General features: G+C 46.5%; 1 protein-coding gene across 2 annotated transcripts in view; it reads right to left on the reverse strand.

The window, feature by feature from the left end:
• The window catches only part of LOC147114407 (15-hydroxyprostaglandin dehydrogenase [NAD(+)]-like), a 131,424-nt gene that overhangs the window by 57,959 nt on the left and 45,657 nt on the right, over positions 1–27,808 (reverse strand). For both annotated transcript variants that reach the window (XM_085996083.1, XM_085996084.1), the window contains exons 4-5: positions 16,446–16,552; positions 4,485–4,581 (exon numbers count right to left, since the gene is read on the reverse strand). In XM_085996083.1, the coding sequence (XP_085852209.1) occupies positions 4,485–4,581; positions 16,446–16,552 (204 nt within the window). The remainder of the gene's footprint in view (positions 1–4,484; positions 4,582–16,445; positions 16,553–27,808) is intronic.

A 27,808-nucleotide genomic window follows, 5' to 3' on the forward strand; every position in this document is an offset into this window, starting at 1 on the left:
AGGAGTAGGCCATTCGGCCCCTCGTGCCTCTTCCGCCATTTAATGAGATCATGGCTGATCATCCAAATTCAGTACCCCCATATCTATTGATCCCCTTAGCCTTAAGAAATATATCTAATTCCTTCTTGAATATATTTAATGAATTGGCCTCTACTGCCTTCTGTGGTAGAGAATTCCACAGGTTCACCACTCTTTGGGTGAAGAAATCCCTCCTCATCTCAGTCCTAAATGGCTTACCCCTTATCTTTAGTCTGTGACCCCTGGTTCTGGACTCCCCCGCCATCGGGAACAGCCTTCCTGCATCTAGTCTGTCTAGTCCTGTTAGAATTTTATAAGTTTCAATGAGATCCCCTCTCATTCTTCTAAACTCCAGCAAGTATAAGCCCAATCGACCCAATCTCTCCTCATAAGTCATTCCTGCCATCCAGGTAAGAACATCCTTCCTCAGATAAGGCGACCAAAACTGCACACAATACTCAAGGTGTGGTCTCACCAAGGCCCTGTACAACTGCAGCAAGACATCCTTGCTCCTGTACTCGAATCCTCTCGCTATGAAGGCCAACATACCATTTGCCTTCTTAACCGCCTGCTACACCTGCATGCTTACCTTCAGCGACTGGTGCACAAGGACACCCAGGTCTCGTTGCATTTCCCCTTTTCCCAATCTATTGCCGTTCAGATAATAATCTGTCTTCCTGCTCTTGCCACCAAAGTGGATAACCTCGCATTTATCCACATTATACTGCATTTGCCATGCATCTGCCCAATCACCCAACCTGTCCAAATCATACTGGAGTTTCTCGGCATCCTCCTTACAGCACACATGCCCACCCAGCTTTGTGTCATTTACAAACTTGGAGATATTACATCTAGTTCCCTTGTCTAGATCATTAATATATATTGGGAATAGCTGGGGTCCTAGCACCGATCCCTGCGGTACCCCACTAGTCACTGCCCGCCACTCGGAAAAAGACCCGTTTATTCCAACCCTTTGCTTCCTGTCTGCCAACCAGTTTCTCTATCCAAGTCAGTAACTTACACCCAATCCCATGTGCTTTAACTTTACACGCTAATCTCTTATGCGGAACCTTATCGAAAGCCTTCTGAAAGTCCAAATACACCACATCTACTCGTTCTCCCTGATCTATTCTACCAGTTACATCCTCAAAAAATTTCAGTAGATTAGTCAAGCATGATTTACCTTTTGTAAATCCATGTTGACTTTGTCTGATCCTGTCACTGTTTTCCAAGTGCTCTGCTATTACATCTTTTATAATGGACTCGAGCATTTCCCCCACTACCGATGTCAGGCTTACCGGTCTATAATTCCCTGTTTTCTCTCTACCACCTTTTTTAAATAGTGGAGTTACATTAGCAACCCTCCAATCCATGGGAACTGTGCCAGAGTGTATAGAATTTTGGAAGATGGCCAGCAATGCATCTACTATTTCTAGGGCCACTTCCTTAAGTACCCTAGGATGTAGATTATCAGGCCCTGGGGATTTATCGGCCTTCAATCCCGTCAATTTCACTAACTCCATTTCCCTACAAATACTGATTTCATTCAGTTCCTCCCTCTCATTAGACCCTATGTTCCCCGACATCTCTGGGAGGTTATTTGTGTCCTCCTTTATGAAGGCAGAGCCAAATAATGTATTTAATTGGTCAGCCATTTCTTTGTTCCCCATTATAAATTCCCCTGATTCTGACTGCAAGGGACTTACACTTGACTTCACCAATATTTTTCTCTTCACATATCTATAGAAGCTTTTACAGTCAGTTTTTATGTTCACTGCAAGCTTACTTTCATACTCTGTTTTCCCCCTCTTAATTAATCTTTTTGTCCTCCTTTGCTGAATCCTAAACTGCCCACAATCAGAGGGACCTTGGTGTACATGTACATAGATCCCTGAAGGCAGCGGAACAGGTAGATAAGGTGGTTAAAAAGGCATATGGGATACTTGCCTTCATTAGCCGAGGCATAGAATATAAGAGCAGGGAGGTTATGATGGAGCTGTACAAAACGCTGGTGAGGCCACAGCTGGAGTACTGTGTGCAGTTCTGGTCGCCTCACTATAGGAAGGATGTGATTGCTTTGGAGAGGGTGCAGAGAAGATTCACCAGGATGTTACCTGGGATGGAGCGCCTCAGCTATGATAAAGACTAAACAGGCTGGGGTTGTTTTCCTTGGAGCAAAGAAGGCTGAGGGGGGACCTGATTGAGGTATACAAAATGATGAGGGGCATAGATAGGGTAGACAAAGAGGAACTTTTCCCCTTAGTAGGGGGGTCAATAACAAGGGGGCATAGATTCAGGGTAAGGGGCAGGAGATTTAGAGGGGATTTGAGGAGGAACTTTTTCACCCAGAGGGTGGTTGGAATGTGGAACTCAATGCCCAAAAGGGTGGTAGAGGCAGGAACCCTCACAACATTCAAGAAGCATTTGGATGAGCACTTGGAATGCCATTGCATACAAGGCTATGGACCAAATGCTGGAAAATGGGATTAGACTGGACAGGGATGGATGGGCGGCGCAGACACGATGGGCCGAAGGGCCTCTTTCTGTGCTGTAAAACTCTATGACTCTATGACTATGACACAATCCTCAGGTTTGCTGCTTTTTCTGGTCAGTTTATATGTCCTCTCCTTGGATCTTATGCTATTCCATTTTCCCTTTTTTGTTTTATTTTTATGCCAGACAGGGATGAACAAATTCTGTAGTTCATCCATGCGATCTTTAAATATTTGTCATTGCCTATCCACCGTCAATCATTTAAGTAACATTCCCCAATCCATCCTAGCCAACTCGCACCTCATACCATCATAGTTTCCTTTATTTAAATTCAGGACCCTGGTCTCTGAGTCAACTACTTCACTCTCCATCTTAATGAAGAATTCTATCATATTATGATTGCTCCTCCCCAAGGGGCCTCGCACAACAAGATTGCTAATCAATCCTTTCTCATTACATAATACCCTGTCTAAGACGGCCTGATCTCTAGTTGGTTCCTCGACATATTGGTCCAGGAAACCATCCCCTATAGGAATTCCTCTTCCACAGTATTGTTACTAATTTGGTTAGACCAATTTATATGTAGATTAAAGTCACCCGTGATAACTGCTGTTCCCTTAATGCACGCATCTCTAATTTCCTGTTTAATGCCATCCCCAACCTCAGCATTACTGTTTGTGAGTCTGTATACAACTCCCACTAACGTTTTCTGCCCCTTGGTATTTCTCAGCTCTATCCATACAGATTCCACATCATCAGAGCTAATATCCTTCCTTACTATTGTGTTAATCTCCTCTTTAACCAGCAATGCTACCCCACCTCCTTTTCCTTTTTGCCTGTCCTTCCTGAATATTGAATGCCCCTGGATGTTGAATTCCCCGCCTTGGTCACCCTGGAGCCATGTCTCCGTAATCCCAATTATATCATATTCTTTTACATCTATTTGCGCAGCTAATTCATCCACCTTATTATGAATGCTCCTCGCATTAAGACACAAAGCCTTCAGGCTTGCTTTTTTAACACTCTTAGTCCTTTCAGAATTATTATTTACTGTGGCCCTGTTTGATTTACATACTTGATTTCTCTGCCTTCCACTTTTGCTTTTCTCCTTCCTGTCTTTTGCTTCTATCCTTGCTTCCCTTTCCTCTGTCTCCCTGCACAGGTCCTCAACCCCCTGCCATTTTAGTTTAAACCCTCCCCAACAGCACTAGCAAACACTCCCCCAGGACATCGGTCCCGGTCCTGCCCAGGTGCAAACCGTCCAGTCTACCCTGGGTACAGTCAGTATACCCTGGGTACAGTCAATATACCCCGGGTACCATCAGTGAGTCTACCCCGGGTACAGTCAGTATACCCCAGGCACAGTCAATATACCCCGGGTACAGTCAGTATACCCTGGGTACAGTCCGTGAGTCTACCCCGGGTACAGTCAGTATACCCCACATACAGTCAGTATACACCAGGTACAGTCAGTATACACTGAATACAGTCAGAAAAACCTGGGTACAGTCAGTGAGTCTATCCCGGGTACAGTCAGTGAGACTACCCCAGGTACAGTCAGTATACCCCGGGTACAGTCAGTATACCCCGGATACAGTCAGTATACGCTGGGTACAGTCAGTCTACCCTGGGTACAGTGAGTATATGCCGGGTACAGTCAGTCTACCCTGGGTACAGTCAGTCTACCCTGGGTACAGTCAGAATTCACAGGGTACAGTCAGTATACGCCGGGTACAGTCACTCTACCCTGGGTACAGTCAGTATACGCCGGGTACAGTCAGTCTACCCCGGGTACAGTCACTCTACCCTGGGTACAGTCAGTATACACAGGGTACAGTCAGTATACGCCGGGTACAGTCACTCTACCCTGGGTACAGTCAGTATACGCTGGGTACAGTCAGTCTACCCCGGGTACAGTCAGTCAGCCTACCCCGGGTACAGATATTTAGATGTTTATGTGAAGTGTTCCATACCTGCCAAGGAGGAAACGTTAATTATCACTCCTCCTGCAGCTCCAGTCTTTTTGCTCATGTAATGAAATCCCAGATAGGTTCCTCTGATCACACTGACCTGCAATACAAGCAATGTCAGCAAATACAGGCAGCAGAGCAGTACAGGCACGTACAGTCATAGAGTAACAACAACAACAACTTGTATTTGTATAGTGCCTGTAATGTAGTAAAACGTACAAAGGCGCTTCACAGGAGTGCTATAAGACAAAAACATTTGACATTGAGCCACGGAAGGAGAAATTAGGGCAGGAAACCAAAAGTTTGGTCAAAAAGAGAGGTTTTAAGGAGCGTCTTAAAGGAGGAGAGAGAGGTGGAGAGGTTTAGGAAGGGAATTCCAGAGCTTAGAGCCCAGGCAGCTGATGGCACGGCCACCAATGATTCAGCAATTATAATCAGGGATGCTCAAGAGGGCAGAATTGAAGGAGCGCAGATATCTGGCGGGGGGGGGGAGGATGTTGTGGGGCTGGAGGAGGTTACAGAGATAGGGAGGGGCGAGGCCATGGAGGGATTTGAAATTGAGGCGTTGCTTAACAAGGAGCCAATGTAGCACAAGGGTGATGGGTGAACGGGACTTGGTGTGAGTTAGGACACGGGCAGTTTTGGATGACCTCGAGTTTATGTAGGGTAGAATGTGGGAGGCCAGCCAGGAATGCATTGGAATAGTCAAGACTAGAGGCAACAAAGGCATGGATGAGGTTTTCAGCAGTGGATGAGCTGAGGCAAAGGCGGAGACGGGTGATGTTACAGAGGTGAAAATAGGCGGTCTTAGTTATGCCATGGATATGTGGTCAGAAGCTCATTTCAGGGCCAAATATGACACAGATGTTGCGAACAGTGTGGTTCAGCCACAGACAGATGTTAGGGAGAGGCATGGAGTCAGTGGCTAGGGAACGGAGAATGTGGCGGGGACCAAAAACAATGGCTATGCTCTTCCTAATATTTAATTAGAGAACTGGATATTGGACAAGCAGTCTGACAATTTAGAGGCCGTGGAGGAGTCAAGAGAAGTGGTGGTGAGGTAGAGCTGGGTGTCGTCAGCGTACAGTCACAGAGTATAGTCACAAAGTACAATCACAGAGTACAGTCACAGAGAACAATCACAGAGTACAATCACAGAGTACAGTCACAGAGTACAGTCACAGAGTATAGTCAAAAAGTACAGTTACAGAGTACAATTACAGAGTAGTCACAGAGTACAATCACAGAGTACAGTCACAGAGTACAATCACAGAGTACAGTCACAAAGTACAATCACAGAGTACAGTCACAGAGTACAATCACAGAGTGCAGTCACAGAGTACAATCACAGAGTACAGTCACAAAGTACAATCACAGAGTAAAGTCACAGAGAACAATCACAGAGTACAATCACAGATTACAGTCACAGAGTACAGGCACGGAGTACAATCACAGAGTACAACCACAGAGTACAATCACAGAGTACAGTCACAGAGTACAGGCACAGAGTAGAGTTACAGTGTACAGTCACAGAGTACAGGCACAGAGCATGGTCACAGAGTACAGTCACAAAGTACAATCACAGAGTAAAGTCACAGAGAACAATCACAGAGTGCAATCACAGAGTGCAATCACAGAGTGCAGTCACAGAGTACAGGCACAGAGTACAGGCACGGAGCATGGTCACAGAGTACAGTCACAGAGTACAGTCACAGAGTACAATCACAGAGTACAGGCGCAGAGTAGAGTTACAGTGTACAGTCAGAGAGTACAGTCACAGAGTACAGGCACAGAGCATGGTCACAGAGTACAGTCACAGAGTACAATCACAGAGTACAGTCGCAGAGTACAGTCACAGAGCATGGTCACAGAGTACAGGCACAGAGTACAGGCACAGAGTACAATCACAGAGTACAATCACAGAGTACAGTCACAGAGTATAGTCACAAAGTACAGTCACAGAGTACAATCACAGAGTACAGTCACAGAGTACAATCACAGAGTAGTCACAGAGTACAATCACAGAGTACAGTTACAGAGTACAATCACAGAGTACAGTCACGGAGTACAATCACAGAGTACAGTCACAAAGTACAATCACAGAGTACAGTCACAGAGTACAATCACAGAGTGCAGTCACAGAGTACAATCACAGAGTACAGTCACAAAGTACAATCACAGAGTAATGTCACAATGAACAATCACAGAGTACAATCACAGAGTACAGTCACAGGGTACAGGCACAGAGTACAACCACAGAGTACAGAGAGTACAGTCACAGAGTACAGGTGCAGAGTAGAGTTACAGTGTACAGGCACAGAGTACAGGCACGGAGCATGGTCACAGAGTACAGTCACAGAGTACAGTCACAGAGTACAAGCACAGAGTACAGGCGCAGAGTAGAGTTACAGTGTACAGTCACAGAGTACAGTCACAGAGTACAGGCACAGAGCATGGTCACAGAGTACAGTCAAAGAGTACAGTCACAGAATACAATCACAGAGTACAATCACAGAGTACAGGCGCAGAGTACAGTTACAGTGTACAGGCACAGAGTACAGTCACAGAGTACAGTCACAGAGTACAGGCACAGAGTACAGGTGCAGAGTACAGTCGCAGAGTACAGGCGCAGAGTACAGGCACAGAGCATGGTCACAGAGTGCAGTCACAGAGTACAATCACAGAGTACAGTCACAGAGTACAGTCACACAGTACAGTCACACAGTACAGTCACAAAGTACAGTCACAAAGTACAGTCACAAAGTACAGTCACAGAGTACAGTCACAAAGTACAGTCAAAGAGTACTGTCACAGAGTACAGTCACAGAGTACAGTTACAGAGTACAATCACAGAGTACAGTCACAAACTACAATCACAATGTACAGTCACAGAGTACAGTCACAGAGTATAGTCACAGAGTACAGTTACAGAGTACAATCAAAGAGTACAGTCACAGAGTACAGTCACAAAGTACAATCACGGAGTACAGTCACCGAGTACAGTCACAATGTACAGTCACAGAGTACAATCAGAGTATAATCACAGAGTACAGTCACAATGTACAGTCACAGAGTACAGTCACAGAGTACAGTCACAGAGTACAGTCACAGAGTACAGTCACAAAGTACAATCACGGAGTACAGTCACCGAGTACAGTCACAATGTACAGTCACAGAGTACAATCAGAGTATAATCACAGAGTACAGTCACAATGTACAGTCACAGAGTACAGTCACAGAGTACAGTCACAGAGTATAGTCACAGAGTACAGTCACAATGTACAATCACAGAGTACAGTCACAGAGTACAGTCACAAAGTACAGTCACAGAGTACAGTTACAGAGTACAGGCACAGAGTACAATCACAGAGTACAGTCACAGAGTACAGTCACAGAGTACAGTCACATAGAAACATAGAAACATAGAAACATAGATGATAGGAGTAGGATAAGGCCATTCGGCCCCTTGAGCCTGCTCCGCCATTCAATGTGATCATGGCTGATCATCCAAATTCAGTACCCGGTCCCTGCTTTCTCCCCATACCCCTTGATCCCTTTAGCCTTAAGAAATATATCCAACTCCTTCTTAAATATATTTAATGTATTGGCCTCTACTGCCTTCTGTGGTAGAGAATTCCACAGGTTCACCACTCTCTGGTCATCTCAGTTTTAAATGGCTTACCCCTTATCCTTAGGCTGTGACCCCTGGTTCTGTACTCCCCCGCCATCGGGAACAGCCTTCCTGCATCTAGTCTGTCTAGTCCTGTTAGAATTTAATAAGTTTCAATGAGATCCCCTCTCATTCTTCTAAACTCTAGCGAATATAAGCCGAATCGACCCAATCTCTCCTCATACGTCATTCCTGCCATCCCAGGTATCAGTCTGGTGAATCTTCGCTGCACTCCCTCCGTGGCAAGAACATCCTTCCTCAGATAAGGTGACCAAAACTGCACACAATACTCAAGGTGTGGTCTCACCAAGGCCCTGTACACTGCAGCAAGACATCCTTGCTCCTGAACTCGAATCCTCTCGCTATGAAGGCCAACATACCATTTGCCTTCTTAACCGCCTGCTGCACCTGCATGCTTACCTTCAGCGACTGGTGCACAAGGACACCCAGGTCTCGTTGCACTTCCTCTTTTCCCAATCTATTGCCGTTCAGATAATAATCTGCCTTCCTGTTTTTGCCACCAAAGTGGATAACCTCGCATTTATCCACATTATACTGCATCTGCCATGCATCTGCCCAATCACCCAACCTGTCCAAATCGTACTGGAGTTTCTCTGCATCCTCCTCACAGCACACACGCCCACCCAGCTTTGTGTCGTCTGCAATCTTGGAGATATTACATCTAGTTCCCTCATCTAGGTCATTAATATATACAGGAAACTCTTTTTTATCCGGCACCGACGGGACTGGCATGGTGCCGGTTTATCAAAAAGTCCGGATGCAATCCTTCCAGACCAGGGGTTTTATCCTTTTTGAGTTTGATTAATTTATTTAATATATCCCCTCTTTTTATTTTAAATGCACTTATCTCATTACTAATCTCATCATCCTATGTCATGTCCACCTGTTCGATCTCCCTGGTAAATACTGGAGTAAAATAATTATTTAATATTTCTGCCATCTCTCTATCGTTACCTGTGATAATTTCCTGTCTATCCCTTAATGGCCCTATTCCCATCCCAACCTTCCTTTTTTTATTGATGTGCCTATAAAATATTTTACTGTTTTGTTTTATGTTCCTTGATAATTTAATTTCATAGTTCCCCTTTGCCTCCCTGATTGTTTTTTTGACTTCTCTCCTAATCTTTTCGTATTCTCTTATCATGCACTCCCCTACTGTCTATGTACTTAATGTATGCCTCTTTCCTTACCCTCAATTGTTCCCTTATGTCTTCATTCATCCATGGAGTCTCATTATTGTTTAGTTTGTTCTTTCCTTTTTGCGGAATATATTGTTCCTGCACTCTGTTGAACACCATTTTAAATGTTTCCCATTGCTGTTCTACATTGTTGTTTGCCAATATTGTTGCCCATTTTATTTTCCCAAGTTCTATTCTCAGCCCCTCAAAATCAGCTTTCCTCCAATCTATTACCTTGGTTTTCATTATACTTATGTCCTTCTCAGTTATCATCTTAAAGCATATTATATTATGGTCACTATTGCCTATATGTTCCCCTACCTTTACTTCTCTTATCTGCTCTGATTCATTCCCCATTACTAGATCCAATATCGAATCCTTCTTTGTTGGGCTTTTCACATATTGGGTTAGAAGGTGTCCTGTACACATTGTAGGAACTCCATTCCCTTATCCCCTTTACCTACCTCTTCTGTCTAATTAATATTGGGGTAGTTGAAATCCCCCATGATTATTATTCTATGTTTTTTACTCATTTCCCTAATTTGTCTGCATATTTCTTCCTCCAACTCCCTTCCACTATTAGGTGGTCTGTAGACTACACCTATTAGTGTGATTGATCCTTTATTATCTTTTATCTCTATCCATATGGATTCTATTTTTGTCTTGCTGATAGCTGTGTCACTTTTTTCTACTGCCATTGTTATCCTTAATAACTACAGCTACTCCACATCCCCTTTTTCCCTCCCTATCTTTTCTAAATCTGTTATACCCTGCAATGTTTAATTCCCAATCCTGATTTTTCTGTAGCCATCTCTCAGTAATCCCTACAATGTCTGGTTCCTCACACCATATCATTGCCTCCAGCTCCCCTGTTTTATTACGGACACTGAGTGCATTGCCGTACAGGCAGTTTAACTAATTTTTAATAGGATTTCCTCTCACTTTATGTTTAACCATCTTTTTAGATTTCTGTTCTATAACTCTATTTATTTCCTTGCCATGAATGTCCTCCCTTACTTTATTCTTTCCTGTGCTCTCTTTTCCTGTTTTGTTTATATTTAAGCTGGTTATGTTTCTTGTAGGTCCTTCCCCCCATCTTACTAGTTTAAAGCCTTTGTCACTTCCCTATTTACCCTTTCCGCTAGGACATGGGTCCCGGTTCAGGTGGAACCCGTCCCATCGGTACAGCTCCTTCCTGTCCCAGAACTGGTGCCAGTGTCCCATGAAAAGGATCCCCTCTTTCCCACACCAGCCCTTTAGCAATGTATTAATTTTCCTGATCTATCTGTTTCTGTGCCAATTTGCACGTGGCTCGGGCAATAATCCAGAGATTATTACCCTCGAGGTCCTGCTTTTTAATTTAGATCCTAACTCCTGATACTCTTTCAGCAGGACCTCTTCCCTGTTCCTACCTATGTCGTTTTTTTCCAACATGGACCACGACAACTGGATTTGCCCCCTCCCTTTCCAACTTCCTCTCCAGCCGCTGTGAGATATCCCTTACCCTGGCACCAAGTAGGCAACACACCCTTTGGGATTAATGTTCTTGGCTGCTGAGGATGCTGTCTATCCCCCTAATTATAGAGTCCCCTGTCACTACCACATTTCTATTTTGCTCTTCCCCCCCTTGGACAGCCTTCTGAGCCACGGTGCCTTGGTCTGCAATGTGGCTGTCCTCCCCGCAGTCTTTCTCCTTGTCCTCACAGGTAGCGAGTACATTGTACCTGTTGGACAGGACCAGTGTCTGTGGGACCTCCTTCTCAACCTCTCCTAGATCCCCGCTACCCGGCTCCCTAACAGTCACACCCTCCCCTTCCTGAACCTGTGCTTTCCTCTGGGGTGTGACTGTATTCTGGATAAAACTGTCCAGAAATTCCTCCCCCTCCTTTGTGTCGGAGTGTCTCCAACTCGCACTCCAGCTCAATGACTCTGAGCCGGAGAGATTGAAGCAAGGGAAAATAAAATGCACTGATACATTTTTCAGCCCTTTCTGTCTTTTTACAAATATTCCATATTTAAAAGAAGTTCCAAATGTGATTATTCAGCTCTTAAAGCTGAATTATCTTCCTAAACTGAACAAATGGGAAAACTGCCTTAGCACGAACACAAATGGTTCAGCAAGCCAGGGAAGGGGCACCCAGAGTCGCGCACGCAGCACTCCAGCTTTGTGCAGGGGGTCAGCACTGCAAGAGTGGCCCTCTACCCACAGGGGCCAGGAGGCCCGCCAGAAGGAACAATGTGGGAGTACATTACCAAGACCGTCACTGCCAGCAGTGTCGCTCTCACCACCTGGCTCCAGTGCCCAAAGAAGCTTCATGACCTTAGACCACTGGTCAAGGTCAGTGAATGCATCTTAAAAAGCCATCACCTACCAACTGCACCACTAGCCTCACACACTGCTAAATGCAGGACATCCAATCACTCACCTACCAACAATCTGCACCAATGACGAGGCACATCTACCATTCCTAGTATCATCTCACCCCCATGGAGGAGACAATGCAGGTCATTCTTGGCAGGGTGTGGCTGAGCCCTTGGCCAGCGGCGGGGCCGAAAGGATACAAGAAGCTGGTATCCTTATATGTTATCCTCCTTCTCGCCTGCACCTCTAGGCTTCCTGCCCTCCCATCAGCACAACTCCACCCTTCTGTCTCCCTCATTTCACACACCCAAGAAATGCAGCCAGTGGGTCAACAAGAAGAGTGTTAAGTCTGTGAATTATTTAGTTAATTAAAACACAGACTAATGAGTAACAATAAAAACAGGTCTTTACTGGTTGGAGGTAGGGACTATGCTGAATACAAGATTACTGCACAGTGCTTATATACCGGTGTGTTCACCCCCGGTATTACGTCTACAGCAGCCTGAGAAAGTAGTACATCTCTTAAGGTGGAACAGGCTTAAGCTCTCTTAAGGTGGAACAGGTTACATACACAACACTCCTCCCTTCTTAGCTTTATAGTCACCCCCCCATTTAACATAACGTAATAACATATATACATATATAACTTCATGTTTAACGTAACATATCACAGATTCAGTCTCTGCGGAAAACAGTTCACAGATTCAATCTCTGTGGTGTAGTCGGTTCACGTTACTCATTCAATAGTCCTTTCATGGATTTAACAGCTTGAACTTCCGAACTGATTTGGCTCCGTTCGGAGGGACCACGTGTGTGATCTGATAGAGGTGATAATGGTTCAGATGGGTCATCTTCTGTTTTTACTTTTCCTTTTCTGCTTCTTGGAGACTCTCTGGGCTCCATTGTCAGCTGCCACAGCTGCCAGCTGCATGCGCAGTCCCTCCTTCTCTTCCTCCTTTTTTCGTAGTAGAGCCACCTTCTCCCGATGTTCCGTAGACTTTCGGTGCTCCTCCATGATTTCTGTATGGTGGGAGTCGAAGTTACAAGTTGGGCAGGACAGGACATAGTAATATTCGGAGTCGTCTGACAGGTCAGCGAGAGGGTCGTCTATTTCCTCCATACCCAGCTGGACGTTAGCCAGCTCTTGTTCCAAATCCAGACATCTTTCCTGAAGAGACTTCTTCATGTGTACCTCTGCATCCAGCTTTTTCTGGGCTTTCAGCAAGTCGTTTACTAGTGACCTCATTTGTGATTTTAATACTTCAACTTCCTTTGGAGATTGATTGATCGGACTATGCAATCCCTCTACCGGAGCAGCTGTTTCAGCGGTCTGTTGTTCTACATTGACATGAGTCAGCGTACTTTTGGCATCCAATGGCTGCTCTGTTGCAGTCGTTTCAGTCTGTGTCGTCACATCAGCCATCTCAATGACTTTTGAGAGCTCCGAACCCTTTTCCTTTGAAGATCGCAGCTCGTGTTCAAGTTTTTCCCATTTCAGAGTCTTGTCCCTCAGCATATGAAGGAGTTGGCTGACCGTTAACTCTTCTAACACCAGATTATGGCACGCACCTTCAGAACCTGAATCAGCTTTGATTCGTTCGGCCTCCTCGCGCAGATGGTTGGTGTGCTCCTGCTCCATTTTCTCCATCAGTTGCTTCTGTTGCCTTTCCAGATTCTCCCACTCTGTAACAAAGAACTTTTTTATTTCATTCATCTCTTGCTCAAAACGGCGAATCATTTGTTCTAATTGCTGTTGTAGTTTGAAATGGAGTTGAGTTCGAGTCCAGTGTCCCTCAAAAATGTGCATATCAGTAGACTTGACAGACTCAGAATTCTCTGTTAAACTATGTTGTTGTTGCTCAGTGGAATTCTGTGCTGAAACTTTGTCTTTTGCACATGGGTTGGTCTTACCATCATCAGTTCTAGAGTCTGGGCTGATTATCTGCACCGAGTTCTCACTCTTTATGGCTTTTAGCGAATGCCAGTCTATATTTATGTTTCTAAACCACTCCCGGCCTAGTAGTGGTGGACCTCCCTCCGGTAGCACATATAAGTCCATTATTTGACTTCCTTCACCCTTGTTGGCCACTGCAACCTTTATTGTCCCGATGGGGTACACTCTCTGCCCCGTGTAGGTTGTCAATATAATCTCCGTATCCTGTAGGGGAATATGTTGGAATAACCTTCTGTAATCTTTCTTATTCATGACCGACAATGCCGATCCAGTGTCCAATTCCATTTTTACTTGGACTCCTTCTATCTGAAGAGTAACCCAAATTGTCTGGAGGTCTGCACCCTTACCAACGTTGAGTACCCTTAAGCTAGCCAGTTCAATACTGCTTAAGCCAGCCAGTTCATTACTGCTAGCGTCTGAATCGGACTCCTGTTCGGCCACCTTGTGTACTTTTGCGTATTTTCCTTGCGGTGACTTCTTGTTGCTGGTCTTCTTCCCTGACCTGCATACTCTAGCTATATGTCCAAGCCTACCACAAGTTCTACATTCTTGGTTTTTAAACCAACACTGGTTCTGATCATGCGTTGTCTTTCCACAACGATAACATTTGCCAGAACTCACACCCAATTTGTGTGCACTGAGCTCCGGTGACCGTAGCTGCATTACTGCCGTGCCTCTCGCTGCGGCTTCGTGTGCTGCTGCCATAGTGACCGCCTTCTCAAGCGTCAGCTCATTCTCCTCGAGCAATCGCTTTTGTGTATCCTGTTTAAATAAACCACACACAAATTTGTCTCGAAGTGCCTCTGTCAGTCCCATTCCAAACTGGCAATATTTCGCTAATTTACGCAATTCCAGCAAATATTCAGCATTGCTTTCATGCTGTAGCTGCCTTCTGTCATAAAATTTAAATCGTTCCGCTAGCATCAGCGGCGTGGGGTTTAGATGATCTTTCAGGACAGTAACAATCTCATCGAACGTCTTATCCGTCGGTTCATCTGGTGATAACAGGTGTTTCAATTGCCCGTATGTCTTTGCACCCATTAAATTTAATAATGTTAGAGCTTTATCTTGGTCACGAATTTTATTGGCCTTACAATAATTTTTTACTCTTTCAACATATATGGCCCAATCTTCGAGGTCACTATCAAAGGTGCTAATATTCCCGTGTTTAGGCATTGTAGATTTGCAATTTCTCAGATTTTATTTTCTTTACTTGTTATCAAAGATGGCGGCTTCCCGCTCTTGCCGTCGTCCTCCGCCCACAAAATGGCGGTTTTCCCGCGCTTGGCGGTCTTCACCCGTCCCCCGACGCCATCTCCCTTCAGCCCCCGAGTGCGGCCCTTATCAGCGGATGCGATCGATGGCCCGGCTGCGCCTCGCACTTGAAAGCGGCCCGGCCCTTATCTGCCGATCGCTATCGCCCTGTACCTCTCTCTTCCTCAGTCCTGTCTTCTACTCCGGTTCACAAGCTGATGGAGGCTTCAGGGTCCTAATGCCTGTCGCTTCCAAGGGGTGGTGAGTGGTGAGGTTTGAAACCTCTCTTCAACCGCCGTGGAATAACTGCCGCAGGGTAAGAACCTGACTCGTCGCCAGTGTTAAGTCTGTGAATTATTTAGTTAATTAAAACACAGACTAATGAGTAACAATAAAAACAGGTCTTTACTGGTTGGAGGTAGGGACTATACTGAATACAAGATTACTGCACAGTGCTTATATACCGGTGTGTTCACCCCCGGTATTACGTCTACAGCAGCCTGAGAAAGTAGTACATCTCTTAAGGTGGAACAGGCTTAAGCTCTCTTAAGGTGGAACAGGTTACATACACAACAAAGAGGCAGCCTGCCCAGGCAGATGATTCCATCCCAGATATCCCGGCCACAAAGGGGCTGTCTGGGATGCATCCTTCCGTCTGATTCCTCCTCTTCTGCGTCTTCCTCTTCCCTCTACCTGCGGAAGCTGTAAATGTGAAATGACAGCATAAAATGCTGCAAATACTCAGTTGGTCAGGCAGCATGTTGACCTGAGACGTGAACTCCACGGCTGTAGCGTGACCTGCTGAGTATTCGCAGCATGTCCTGTCTTCTCAAAGGCATTCACTTACCATCCGACCCCTTGCAAGTGTCCAGCAGCACTCCCTACACACTTAAAACACTTTTCACATATATTGCAGCACGCCACCACTTCAATAAAATCCAAAAAACCAAGGCCAAACCCTTCCATTTACCTGATTGATGTGTGTGTCCCTTTAACAGCTGCAGATATCGTCCCTGTAGGCATCTGTCAGACTGCTTGAATGCCAGGTTAACCTGGCGTGCTTCGGACCCAGTGCTGAATTGAGCACTAGGGCCGTAGTTCACGTAGGTGACGTTAAGCCGGTGTGCCCACGCCAGCATTTTTATTTACAGGGTGTTGTCGGTTACCGGTGCAAAGGGGCTCACGAATATGGCAGCCGCCACAGGGATCGCTTCCAGCTGGCGCAAAAGCAGCGGCCGCCATTTTTCGAGATTCGCTGGCGCTATCAGGTGGCGGTAATATATGAATTTCCCGCCCTTGGACTCTAGGGGAATCAAGGAATATGGGGATAGTGCAGGGAAGTGGAGTTGAGGTTGAAGATCAGCCATGATCTCATTGAATGGCAGAGCAGGCTCGAGGGGCCGAATGGCCGACTCCTGCTCCTAATGCTTATGTTCTTATGTTCTCTTGTCCTTGTACAGCCTGGAGTTTGGTGCAGGTCTCCTCTCCCCAAGTCCCGCTCTCAGTAGCTGAAGCTCAAACTCACCAGGTTTATATCCACGTTTCTCTGCCAGTTCATTTCATCAGCTATGCCGGCGTTGTTGCAAACAATGTCCAACTGCTGGAGGTTTTCAATCGTTTTCTTGAATGCATCTGCAAGAAAAAAGGTAATTTAATACTCAAGAGAGTCAGAGTCCATCCTCCCCCACAGGCCTGCCCCTAAGCCTGGGGCCTGGAGTGTTCGGGGGGGGTGGGGAGGGGAGCCCAGGGTGGGGGGCAGAGCTGGGGGAGCCCAGGGGTGGGGAGGGTGTGGAGCCCAGGGTGGGGGTGGGGGTAGCCCAGGGTGGGGGGGGTAGCTCAGAGACTGGGAGTGGGGGACAGAGGGGGAGAGCGGGGGGAACCCGGGGGAGGTGGGGCAGGGGAGCCCAGGGAGGAGTGGAGGGGAGCCCGGGGGGGGGGGGTGGTGGAGTGCGGAGGGAGCCCTGCCGGGGGGGTTGGGGGGGAGCCCGGGGGAGACGGGGGGCGGGAGCCCAGGGGGGAATGGAGGGGAGCCCAGGTAGCGGGGGGAGTCTAGGGGGTTTGTCTGAATGGAAACCGCCTACATGCCTCCCCTGGTTAAATAGTATCATTGGCACCCAATCTGTATAGTTAAAGGTCTCACAGTTTCAGGCGAGCGTCAGGTTAATGTTGGAAGCTGTGGGGAGAGAGCGGGGCCTCGGGCGGGGGTAAGACCCACAGCTATTCGAACTACCATTACTCCGCCCAGTTTCCACTGGACAGGCAGGGTTACAAACGCCTGTGAGATTGAATCTTTTCAATGCCTTCCTGCCACACTCTGCCAGTGGCAGCCTTTAGACACAAAGAGGCTGCAAAGGGATATAGACCGGTTAAGTGATTGGGCAAGAAGGTGGCAGATGGAGTATAATGTGGGGAAGTGTGAAATTATCCACTTTGGTGGGAAGAATGAAAAAGCAGAATATTCTTTACTACCTAACAAACCAGTAAATGTTGGGATTCAGCGGGATTTGGGGGTTCTTCTCCACGAATGACATAAAGTTAACATGCATGTACATCAAGCAATTAGGAAAGTTAATGTTATGTTGGCCTTTATTACAAGGGGGTTGGAGAACATAAGAACATAAGGAACAGGAGCAGGAGTCGGCCATTCGGCCCCTCGAGCCTGCTCCGCCATTCAATAAGATCATGGCTGATCTCCACTTTCCTGCACTATCTCCTTATCCCTTGATTCCCTTAGTATCCAAAAATCAATTGATCTCTGTCTTGAATATACTCAAGAACTGAGCCCCCACAGCCCTCTGGGGTAGAGAATGCCAAAGATTCACCACCCTCTGTATTATGTCCGTGTATAATTGAGACACGGACTGCAGGAGTTGATTATAACAAGTCTTTACTGAATGGAGACAACCTGGAAACTGAAACTACAGAAGCCTGCTAGGGCCTTTTATACAGGGGTGGTCACTGCCGATACTGCAGTCTGAGACCAGTTATTCCCTTAAAGGTACATACACAACAATTCCTCCCCTTTTAGATAAACAGTACATAACATTCATTTAACAACTAAATAATAACTAATTACAATTACGGTTGCTAGATACATTGGTTGAAGTTAAGCAATTATAAGTTCAGTCTTTGAGGAGGCTTCCTGATTCTGTCTGGCTAACGCCTCTTTGGGATATCAGGTTCTTCTGGCAAGGTTGAGTCGGGATCAATGTCGTTGTTTGGTTCGTCTGCTTCCAATATCACCGATTCTGCGGTAGATGCAATTGGTACTTCGGTTTCATCGCCAGGTGTATCAGATCGTGATGTGGAGTTGACGTTTTCCAGTGACTCTAGAATCTGGTCAGCATGGCGTCTTACAATGCTCTCTCCAACGTCCACGGTATACATTAGAGGTCCTTGCCATGTACAGATCGTTCCTGGCTGCCATTTCTCTGTGCGGCAGTCCCGGGCCAAAACTGGATGACCTATCTTAAAACTCCTGGTCGGCCTTTCATTCATATTCTGAAACTGCCTGTTCTCCACATCTCTTCTGATGTTTGGTTTAACCAAATCCAAGCGGCATCGTAGTCTTCGATTGAAGAACATCATGGCTGGAGTTTGGTTGGTAACCGCATGTGTCGCATTCCGGTAGGCAAACAAGAAGTTATCCACCTTGTGTTGTAGGGGTATATCTTCATTACACATTGCCTTGATAGCCTTCTTGAATGTTTGAACAAACCTCTCGGCCAATCCATTAGTGGCTGGATGATATGGGGCGGATGTGTAATGCTTAACACCATTGTTCTTTAAGAACCTCCGGAACTCTTCAGACACAAACTGTGGTCCATTGTCAGAGCAAATCTGTTCAGGCAGCCCATTCCTGGCGAATATGGTCCGTAAGACTGTGATAGTTTTTTCTGTGGTGGTTGAGGACATTTTTATTACCTCTGGCCACTTTGAATGTGCATCCACCGCAATTAAAAACATCGAGTCCATAAAGGGACCAGCAAAATCAATGTGCACCCTTTGCCATGGAGATGAGGGCCACTCCCATGGATGTAGAGGGGCTTGTGGTGGGGCGTTTTGGACCTTCTGGCATCCTGTACAGCTCTTGGTCATCTCTTCGATTTCTCTATTGATTCCCGGCCACCACACAAACGCTCTGGCCAAGTTCTTCATTTTTACCCCTCCCAGATGACCCTCATGAAGCTCATTGAGCACTCTATCCTTCAATTTGGGTGGAATTACTACTCTGGATCCACACATCAAGGTCCCTCTGCACACTGACAGCTGTTCTCTTCTCAGCGAGAATGCTGGCAGCAGTGGCTCGCCATGTGCTGGCCATCCCTTCACCGTTAAATCATAGACCCAGGAGAGTGTCGGGTCATTTCGTGTTTCCTTATCTATGTTTGCATTCGTCACAGGGAGGCATTCGACTATAGTCGAGTGGAATAACTCCACTGGATCCACTGCCAGTTCTTCTTCCACCATCGGCAACGGTAGGCGCGACAATCCATCAGCATTTCCATGCTGTTTAGTTCCTTTGTACTCGATGTCATATTGGTGTGCCCCTAGGAAAAGGGACCACCTTTGTAGCCGTTGTGCCGTCATTATCGGTACGCCCTTCTGAGGGTTGAAAATGGAGATGAGAGGTTGATGATCAGTTAGTAGAGTAAATTTCTGACCATGCAGGTAGTGATTGAACTTCTTCACCCCCCACACCAGGCTGAGGGCCTCTCTGTCAATCTGGGCGTAGTTACGCTCGGCTGAAGTTAACGAGCATGACGCAAAAGCTATCGGCCTCTCTGAACCATCAAGGAATTTATGTGACAGTACCGCCCCAACACCGTGGGGAGACGCATCACACGCCAATCTTATCGGTAGTGATGGGTTGTAGTGAGCCAATACTTCTCTTGAAGTGATTAGGTCCTTACTCTTCTGAAAGGCCCGCTTACATTCATCGCTCCATTTCCATGCTACTCCTATTCGTAGTAAGGCGTTCAGTGGATGCAGAATTGTGGACATATTCGGCAAAAACTTATGGTAGTAATTCACCAATCCGAGGAATGACCTCAGTTGCGACACATTTTCAGGCGCTGGAGCCTTAACTACCGCTTCAATTTTGTCAGGGGACTTATGCAACCCCTCTTCATCAATCACGTGGCCACAATACGATATCTGTTTCTTAAAAATTCGCACTTAGGGCGATTGGCTCGTAGCCCATGTTCACGTAGTCTAGTGAGCACCTGCTCTAGGTTGGCAAGGTGTTCACTGTCATCTTCACCTGTCACTAGGATGTCGTCCAAGTAACACTGAGTCCCCGGAATCCCTTGCAGGACTTGTTCCATCGCTCTTTGCCATATCGCCGGAGCTGATGCTATTCTGAATACCAGTCGATTATACGGGTAAAGACCTTTGTGAGTGTTTATCGTGAGATACTTCCTAGAGGATTCTTCAACCTCCATCTGCAAATATGCTTGTGCTAGGTCAATTTTTGTAAAACGCTTCCCTCCAGATAGTGAGGCGAAGATATCTTCTATCCTTGGAAGAGGATATTGTACTCTGTGAAGGACTGGGTTCACCGTCACCTTGAAGTCCCCATAGATGCAAACCTTCCTTGGCACCTCAGACTTATTGTTTATGGTACCGGTCTTGCTTTGAAAAACTTGGGAATTGCATTCTTCTCTATTTTTATCGAGGCAGTTACGCCTTTAAGAGTGCCCAGTTCTTGTTGAAATACCTCTTTGGCGTCAGCTAAGATTGTTGACAATCGTCCAGGAGTGACGTCGTCATCCTTTTTACCAGCCACCGTCAGTGCCTAAATGGAGTGCCAGTCTAAACTTATCTTTCTGATCCATTCACGTCCCAATAATGGTGGTCCACCATCTTGCAGAATGTAGAGATACAATTTCTGTATTGTTTTGCCGTTGTATTCGACAGGCACCCTTATTATTCCTCTGGGGTATACTTTTTGCCCCATATACGTCCTCAAGACAATGGATGTCACTCTCAAGGGTATGTGTGAGAATAGCCGCTCGTAGTCTCGTCGGTTCATGACGGTTAGAGCTGATCCTGTATCCAATTCCATTTTGACTTGGGACCCTGCTATCGTGAGGGTGACCCAAATGGTTCGGTGATCCTCTTTTGCGATTACGTTGTGAAGTTTGAGACAGCTTAGTCTCTTGTTCCCGGATTCACTATCGCTCATCTGGTCTTCGGAACTACTGTCCGTCATCTTTTGTACTTTCCTGTATGGTTCCTTAGTAGCCTTTTTGTTGTCGTTGGTCTTATTCCCAGACCTGCAAACTCGTGCAATGTGTCCCATCTTTCCACATCGCCTGCATATTTTGTCCTTGGACCAGCAGTCCTTCTGGTCATGGTTTGTTCTGCCGCAGCGATAACATTTTGCAAATCCCCGTGTCATTTCGTGGGTGCCGTATTCCTGTGGCTTTTGTTGTATTTCCGCAGCTCCCCTTGCTGCTGCTTCGTACGATACTGCCACGCTGAAAGCCTTATCTAACGTCAGCTCTTTCTCTGAGAGTAACCTCTTCTGGGTTCCTTCACTCAGGAGTCCACAGACAAATTTGTTCCATAAGGTATCTGCCAGTCCTGCTCCGAACTGGCAGTGCTTTGATAGCTTGTGTAGTTCCATAAGGTAATCAGCATTGCTCTCATTTTTATGCTGAGTTCTCCTGTAGAATTTAAATCTTTCTGCTATCAGCAGCGGTGTAGGATTTAGGTGTTCCTGTAGGATAGCAACAATTTCGTTAAAACTCTTCACCTTCGGTTTGGCTGGGGTAATCAGGTCCCGCAATAGGCCGTACGTTCTTGCGCCCATTAAATTTAGCAATACCAATGCCTTTTTCTCATCGGCTATTTCGTTTGCCTCGCAATATACCTCAACTCTTTCCACATATGTGGTCCAGTCTTCTATTGCATTATCGAAGGCAGTGATATCGCCAGTCTTTGGCATCTTGAAAATCTAAGATGGCGCCTCCCGGGCTTTGCCTTCGTCCCCGATGGATCAAAATGGCGCCTCCCGCGCTTTTCCTTCTTCCCTGCCGAGTTAAGATGGCGCCTCCCGCGCTTTCCCGCCGCTGCCGCTGCTGCCAACGCTGTTGCTGGCGATTATATTTATTTTACTATCCTGTAATGGCGATGCCCTATGGTCTTCACGCCTCCCCGATCGCTGCTGCCAACGCCGCTCTCCACGGTATTTTTATTTTTCTATCGCGCTTCAATATTTGCTCCGTTAATTGAAGAACCATTCCCGTCGTGGAGCGGACCCTCTGGGACACTTCCCTCCCTCTTCTTAGGTCCGAACGCTGCCCGGCTGCGAAGCACCGGCCGCGCCCTGTGTGCTCCACCCTCTCTCTCTCTCTGTTTCCCGACTCGCTGCCCAGCCCCGTTGCAGAGCCACCCGATCGAGCTCTAGCCCGCCGCAGCCCAGGAAGAATCAGTGCACTACCTGCCACCAGCCCGATTAGCTGGGAAACCACAGACTGGAGACCAAGCCTGGCTCTCGACAGTCTCTCCTGCACTTTTCAATTCGATGATTTAGAGGGCGGTTGCCCACGGTCGATGCCCGTTTCTCGAGTTTCTTTGGGTTATTTTTTTTTTTCTTTCTTCTGGCTTCGACCTTCAATAACGTCGTCTGAGGTGCTGCCCAGTTGCAGGTAAGTTCGTTTCTTACTCGTCGCCATTATTATGTCTGTGTATAATTGAGACACAGACTACAGGAGTTGATTATAACAAGTCTTTACTGAATGGAGACAACCTGGAAACTGAAACTACAGAAGCCTGCTAGGGCCTTTTATACAGGGGTGGTCACTGCCGGTACTGCAGTCTGAGACCAGTTATTCTCTTAAAGGTACATACACAACACTCTGAGTGAAGAAATTTCTCCTCATCTCAGTCCTAAATGGCCGACCCCTTATTCTGAGACTGTGACCCCTAGTTCTAGACTCCCCAGCCAGGGGAAACATCCTCCCTGCATCTATCCTGTCAAGCCCCTTAAGAATCTTATATGTTTCAATGAGATCACCTCTCATTCTTCTAAACTCTAGGAAATATAGGCCCATTCTACTCAATCTCTCCTCATAGGACAATCCCCCCATCCCAGGAATCAGTCTCATGAACCTTTGTTGCACTCCCTCTATGGCAAGTAACATTGTGCTGCCTTCCTTTAGGAATTTATGTTAGTTTTCCAGTTAATTCAGGGGTTTGAGTAATTTGGGTCGATTTCCATTGTGTGCCGCCACCTAGTGGATATTTGGTACCTAGCAAGTGCAGTAAAGCGCAGTAAAGTGCAGTAAAGCACAGTAAAGTGCAGTAAAGTAAACTACTGTATATTACAGACCTGCAGCCGCACATGGTCTGGGAAGTTATTTTCTTGCCACGCTCCAGCCTTGGACACTATTTGTCTGTAAGTACTTGAGAATGTTATAGATGATTAGTGTACACTATATTTTGCAGAAAATGTTTAGTTTGTAACTTTTCTCTGTAAGCAAACTTACACAACTAGCCATGAAGTGCTCGCTCTCTGTCTAGCTGGTTAACTTGTAGCTGTATTTTGATGCACTATGTACAGGGCTAATTTAAAGAGAATGCCTTTCAGTTTGCTAAATGTATATTCACAGTAAGCTGTGTTTCCACGTGTTTTGGTAAGTTACATGCCAAATGTACTGTGTTGCTCAGGCTTACCTAAATTTGTGTATGCATATCAGTTATGTGCTTGTATACTAATGTGTGCTTCCATTTCTGTATTGTATTTCAGTTTCACAATAAGAATCTTTCAGTAAAGTTTATAAGAAAAGCCAAGCCTTGTGATTTTTATGGGAAGATATCAATTTGTTAGCTACCTGTCTGGCTCTGCATAGGAACGCGCGGCAAGGGCAGAATAGTGAAAAGACAACAGCATAGTGGGCTCAAGCACAAGAAGATACCACTCAGCTACCATGAGTCTACGCTCAGGAAGACAATATACCATAGAGGGCGTCGAGCAGCCAACCGAGAAGCATGAGCCTCTTCGAGCAAATGATGCCAAGTCACAGTCCTCTAAAGCATCCTCCAGATCATCTCGGCGGTCCAGCAGACCGTCGTCATCGACAGCTTCTGCAGCCGCCAAAGCACATGCCAAGGCAAAAGCTGCCCATGCTCAATTGTCCTTCGCTGAAAAAGAAGCTAGTGTGATGAAGCAGAGAGCTGACCTCGACACCAGTCTTCACATTCTCCAAAGCCAGAGAGCTGCCGCTGCCGCTGAAGCTGAAGCTGCAGCTTATGAAGAAGGTGAGGAGAATGAAGGCGGGGAGCACAGCCATGAACCATTTGTTCCAGAACAGCCCCTCAGTCCAGTGCAACGTACAAGTGAGTATGTCCAACAGCACTCCAAATTGTTCTTCAAGGAAACATCCAGGTATCTCGACGCAGAACCAGCTACTCACCACAGTAACAAACAGCCTGTTTTCGGAGACACTGAGCTTAAAAGAGGAGAAACAAGTAAGACTTACCTGCAGAGACCTCCACAGCACTCGGCCAATCCAGCCAAGCAGTCCTCACCCGAGCCACAAGGTGCACAAGACCTCGCTAGGTACCTCATCCACCAAGAATTGTTAAGTTCAGGTCTTCTAGAATTTGATGACCGTCCTGAAAATTATTGGTCATGGAAAGCGTCCTTCCTGAGTACCACCAAGGACTTGAATCTGTCAGCCAGAGAAGAACTAGATTTGATGACAAAGTGGCTCGGAGCTGAGTCGTCAGAACAGGCGAAGAGAATTCGCTCAGCGCACGTCCGCAATCCCACAGCCGGCCTCAACCTGGTTTGGCAACATCTCGAAGACTGTTATGGGACACCAGAAGTCATTGAACACACACTGCTTAAGAAGATCGAGGACTTTCCGAAGCTAACCAACAAAGATAATGTCGAGCTTTGAGAACTGGGTGACATTCTCCTCGAACTGGAGTGTGCTAAGGGAGAAGGTTACCTGACAGGCCTTTCGTATTTGGATACAGCTCGTGGGGTAAACCCAATAGTGGAAAATCTCCCCTACAACCTTCAAGAGAAATGGATAGCTAAGGGATCCAAGTACAAGGAGGACTACGGAGTGGCATTTTCCCCCTTCTCTCTCTTCTCCAGGTTCGTCCAACAACAGGCAAAGGTGAGGAATGATCCAAGTTTCACTTTCTCCACCTCCAGCAGTTACGCTCGTTCGAGAACAGAGAAACCCACAAAGTACAGCAACAAAGCCTCTGTGAGCATGCACAAAACAGATGTTCCAGCCGAACCCTCAGTCAACCAATCCAGTTCTGCTGGGAATAAAGTGGATGACCCAGATCGTCAGTGTCCAATACACAAGAAGCCCCACCCACTCAAAAAGTGTCGAAGCTTTAGAGGCAAGCCTATTGATGAGCGCAAATCATACCTGAAAGAGAATCGCATCTGCTTCAGGTGTTGTGGGTCGACTATGCACATGGCAAAAGACTGCAAGGCGACAATCAAGTGCTTCGAGTGCAACAGTGAAAAACACATCGCAGCCCTGCATCCAGGTCCTCCTCCTTCGACCACCAAGAGTGCTGCGGTTGACAAAGAGGATAGAGGGGAGCAAAGCGAAAGCGCATCTTCTTCAGTCACCTCCACGTGTACAGAAGTTTGTGGAAATGCAAGCAGCCCACGCTCGTGCTCCAAAATCTGCTTGGTTAAAGCATATCCTGTAGGGAGAAAGGAGAAGGCAATCAAGATGTACGCAGTGCTTGATGAGCAAAGTAACAAGTCTCTAGCGAAGACAGAATTCTTCAATCTCTTTGAAGTCAAGGCCAGCGCAGCTCCGTACATGCTAAAAACCTGTTCAGGGACAACAGAGACTACGGGTAGGAGAGTTGGCAACTTCATGATCGAGTCCATGGATGGGAAACTACAGCTTCCCCTCCCCACCTTAATTGAGTGTGACATGATGCCAGATGATAGGACGGAAATTCCCTCCCCAGAGGTCGCATGCCATCAGCCCCACCTACAGCCAGTTGCCAACAAGATTCCAGCTGTGGACCCGGACGCTCCAATCCTCCTGCTCTTGGGAAGAGACATCTTAAGGGTGCACAAGGTGCGTGAGCAAATCAACAGGCCCCACAATGCTCCTTATGCGCAGCGGCTTGACCTGGGATGGGTCCTCGTGGGTGGAGTTTGCCTGGGAACAGTCCACAAACCAGTGGATGTCAATGTATATAAAGCAAACGTGTTGCACAATGGTCGCACATCCTTTCTCAGCCCATGCCCAAACAGGATCCAGGTAAAGGAAGACTACGATGGCATGACGTAGCATCATAGGTCAACCTCCTCTGCCTGTGAGGAAGAGGCAGGCCTCACTGTGAGCATAGACAGCCTAGGATGCTCAGTGTTTGAAAGGTCCAAGGATGATGACAAACCAACACTACCCATGGATGACAAGGTTTTCCTAACCATCAGTGCCCTGAGGAGGTTTTTCTCAATCCGTGGTCCAGCCAAACTTCTCTGCTCCGACAGAGCGACTAACTTCGTGGGTGCCTGTAAGGAGTTGGACATCCACACGGACGATGCAGCGGTAAGAAGCTACCTCCAAAAGAAAGGATGCACGTGGGTGTTTAACCGCCCGCATTCATCCCACATGGGTGGTTCATGGGAGAGGCTCATCGGTGTTGCCAGGCGTATTCTGGATGCTATGCTGCTTCGGACGGGACCCACTCGTCTCACACACGACGTCTTGAGCACTCTCATGGCTGAAGTCATGGCGATCTTGAATGGAAGACCCCTGGTGCCGGTGTCCACCGACCCAGACATGCCTGCAGTCCTCACCCCAGCGATGCTCCTGACTCAAAATATGAGTGCTATTTCAGCCCCCTCTGGAAACTTCGACATGGCTGAGCTGCACGGGAAGCAGTGGAAGCAAGTCCAGTGTCTTGCAGACACTTTTTGGAAGAGATGGAGAGGAGAGTATTTGTCCACCCTACAGAGCCATAGGAAATGGACAGAAGACAAGCCAAATGTTAAAGTGGGAGATGTTGTCTTGCTGAAAGACAGCCAAGCACACAGAAATGAATGGTCAGTGGGAATGGTTGTCAAAACTCTGCCGAGCAGGGACAAGAGGGTCCGCAAGGTGGAGGTGAAGATTGTCAAGGAGGGTACTGTCAAAGTGTTTCTGAGGCCAGTCTCAGAGATCGTAGTCCTCCATTCTGAAGAAACCTAGAGAAAGGATTCTGAATATGTTTGCAGCCAAAGGACGTTTTCTTTAGGTTTTATTTTGTATCTGTAGTGGTACAATGGAATTGTACCAAGCGGGGAGTGTGCTGCCTTCCTTTAGGAATTTATGTTAGTTTTCCAGTTAATTCAGGGGTTTGAGTAATTTGGGTCGATTTCCATTGTGTGCCGCCACCTAGTGGATATTTGGTACCTAGCAAGTGCAGTAAAGCGCAGTAAAGCGCAGTAAAGCACAGTAAAGTGCAGTAAAGTAAACTACTGTATATCACAGACCTGCAGCCACACATGGTCTGGGAAGTTATTTTCTTGCCACGCTCCAGCCTTGGACACTATTTGTCTGTAAGTACTTGAGAATGTTATAAATGATTAGTGTACACTATATTTTGCAGAAAATGTTTAGTTTGTAACTTTTCTCTGTAAGCAAACTTACACAGCTAGCCATGAAGTGCTCGCTCTCTATCTAGCTGGTTAACTTGTAGCTGTATTTTGATGCACTGTGTACAGGGCTAATTTAAAGAGGATGCCTTCCAGTTTGCTAAATGTATATTCACAGTAAGCTGTGTTTCCACGTGTTTTGGTAAGTTACATGCCAAATGTACTGTGTTGCTCAGGCGTACCTAAATTTGTGTATGCATATCAGTTATGTGCTTGTGTACTAATGTGTGCTTCCATTTCTGTGTTGT

This window comes from Somniosus microcephalus, chromosome 8 (assembly GCF_052327205.1).
Source record: "Somniosus microcephalus isolate GS21.2 chromosome 8, FLI_Smic_1.0, whole genome shotgun sequence".
Lineage (NCBI taxonomy): Eukaryota > Metazoa > Chordata > Chondrichthyes > Squaliformes > Somniosidae > Somniosus > Somniosus microcephalus.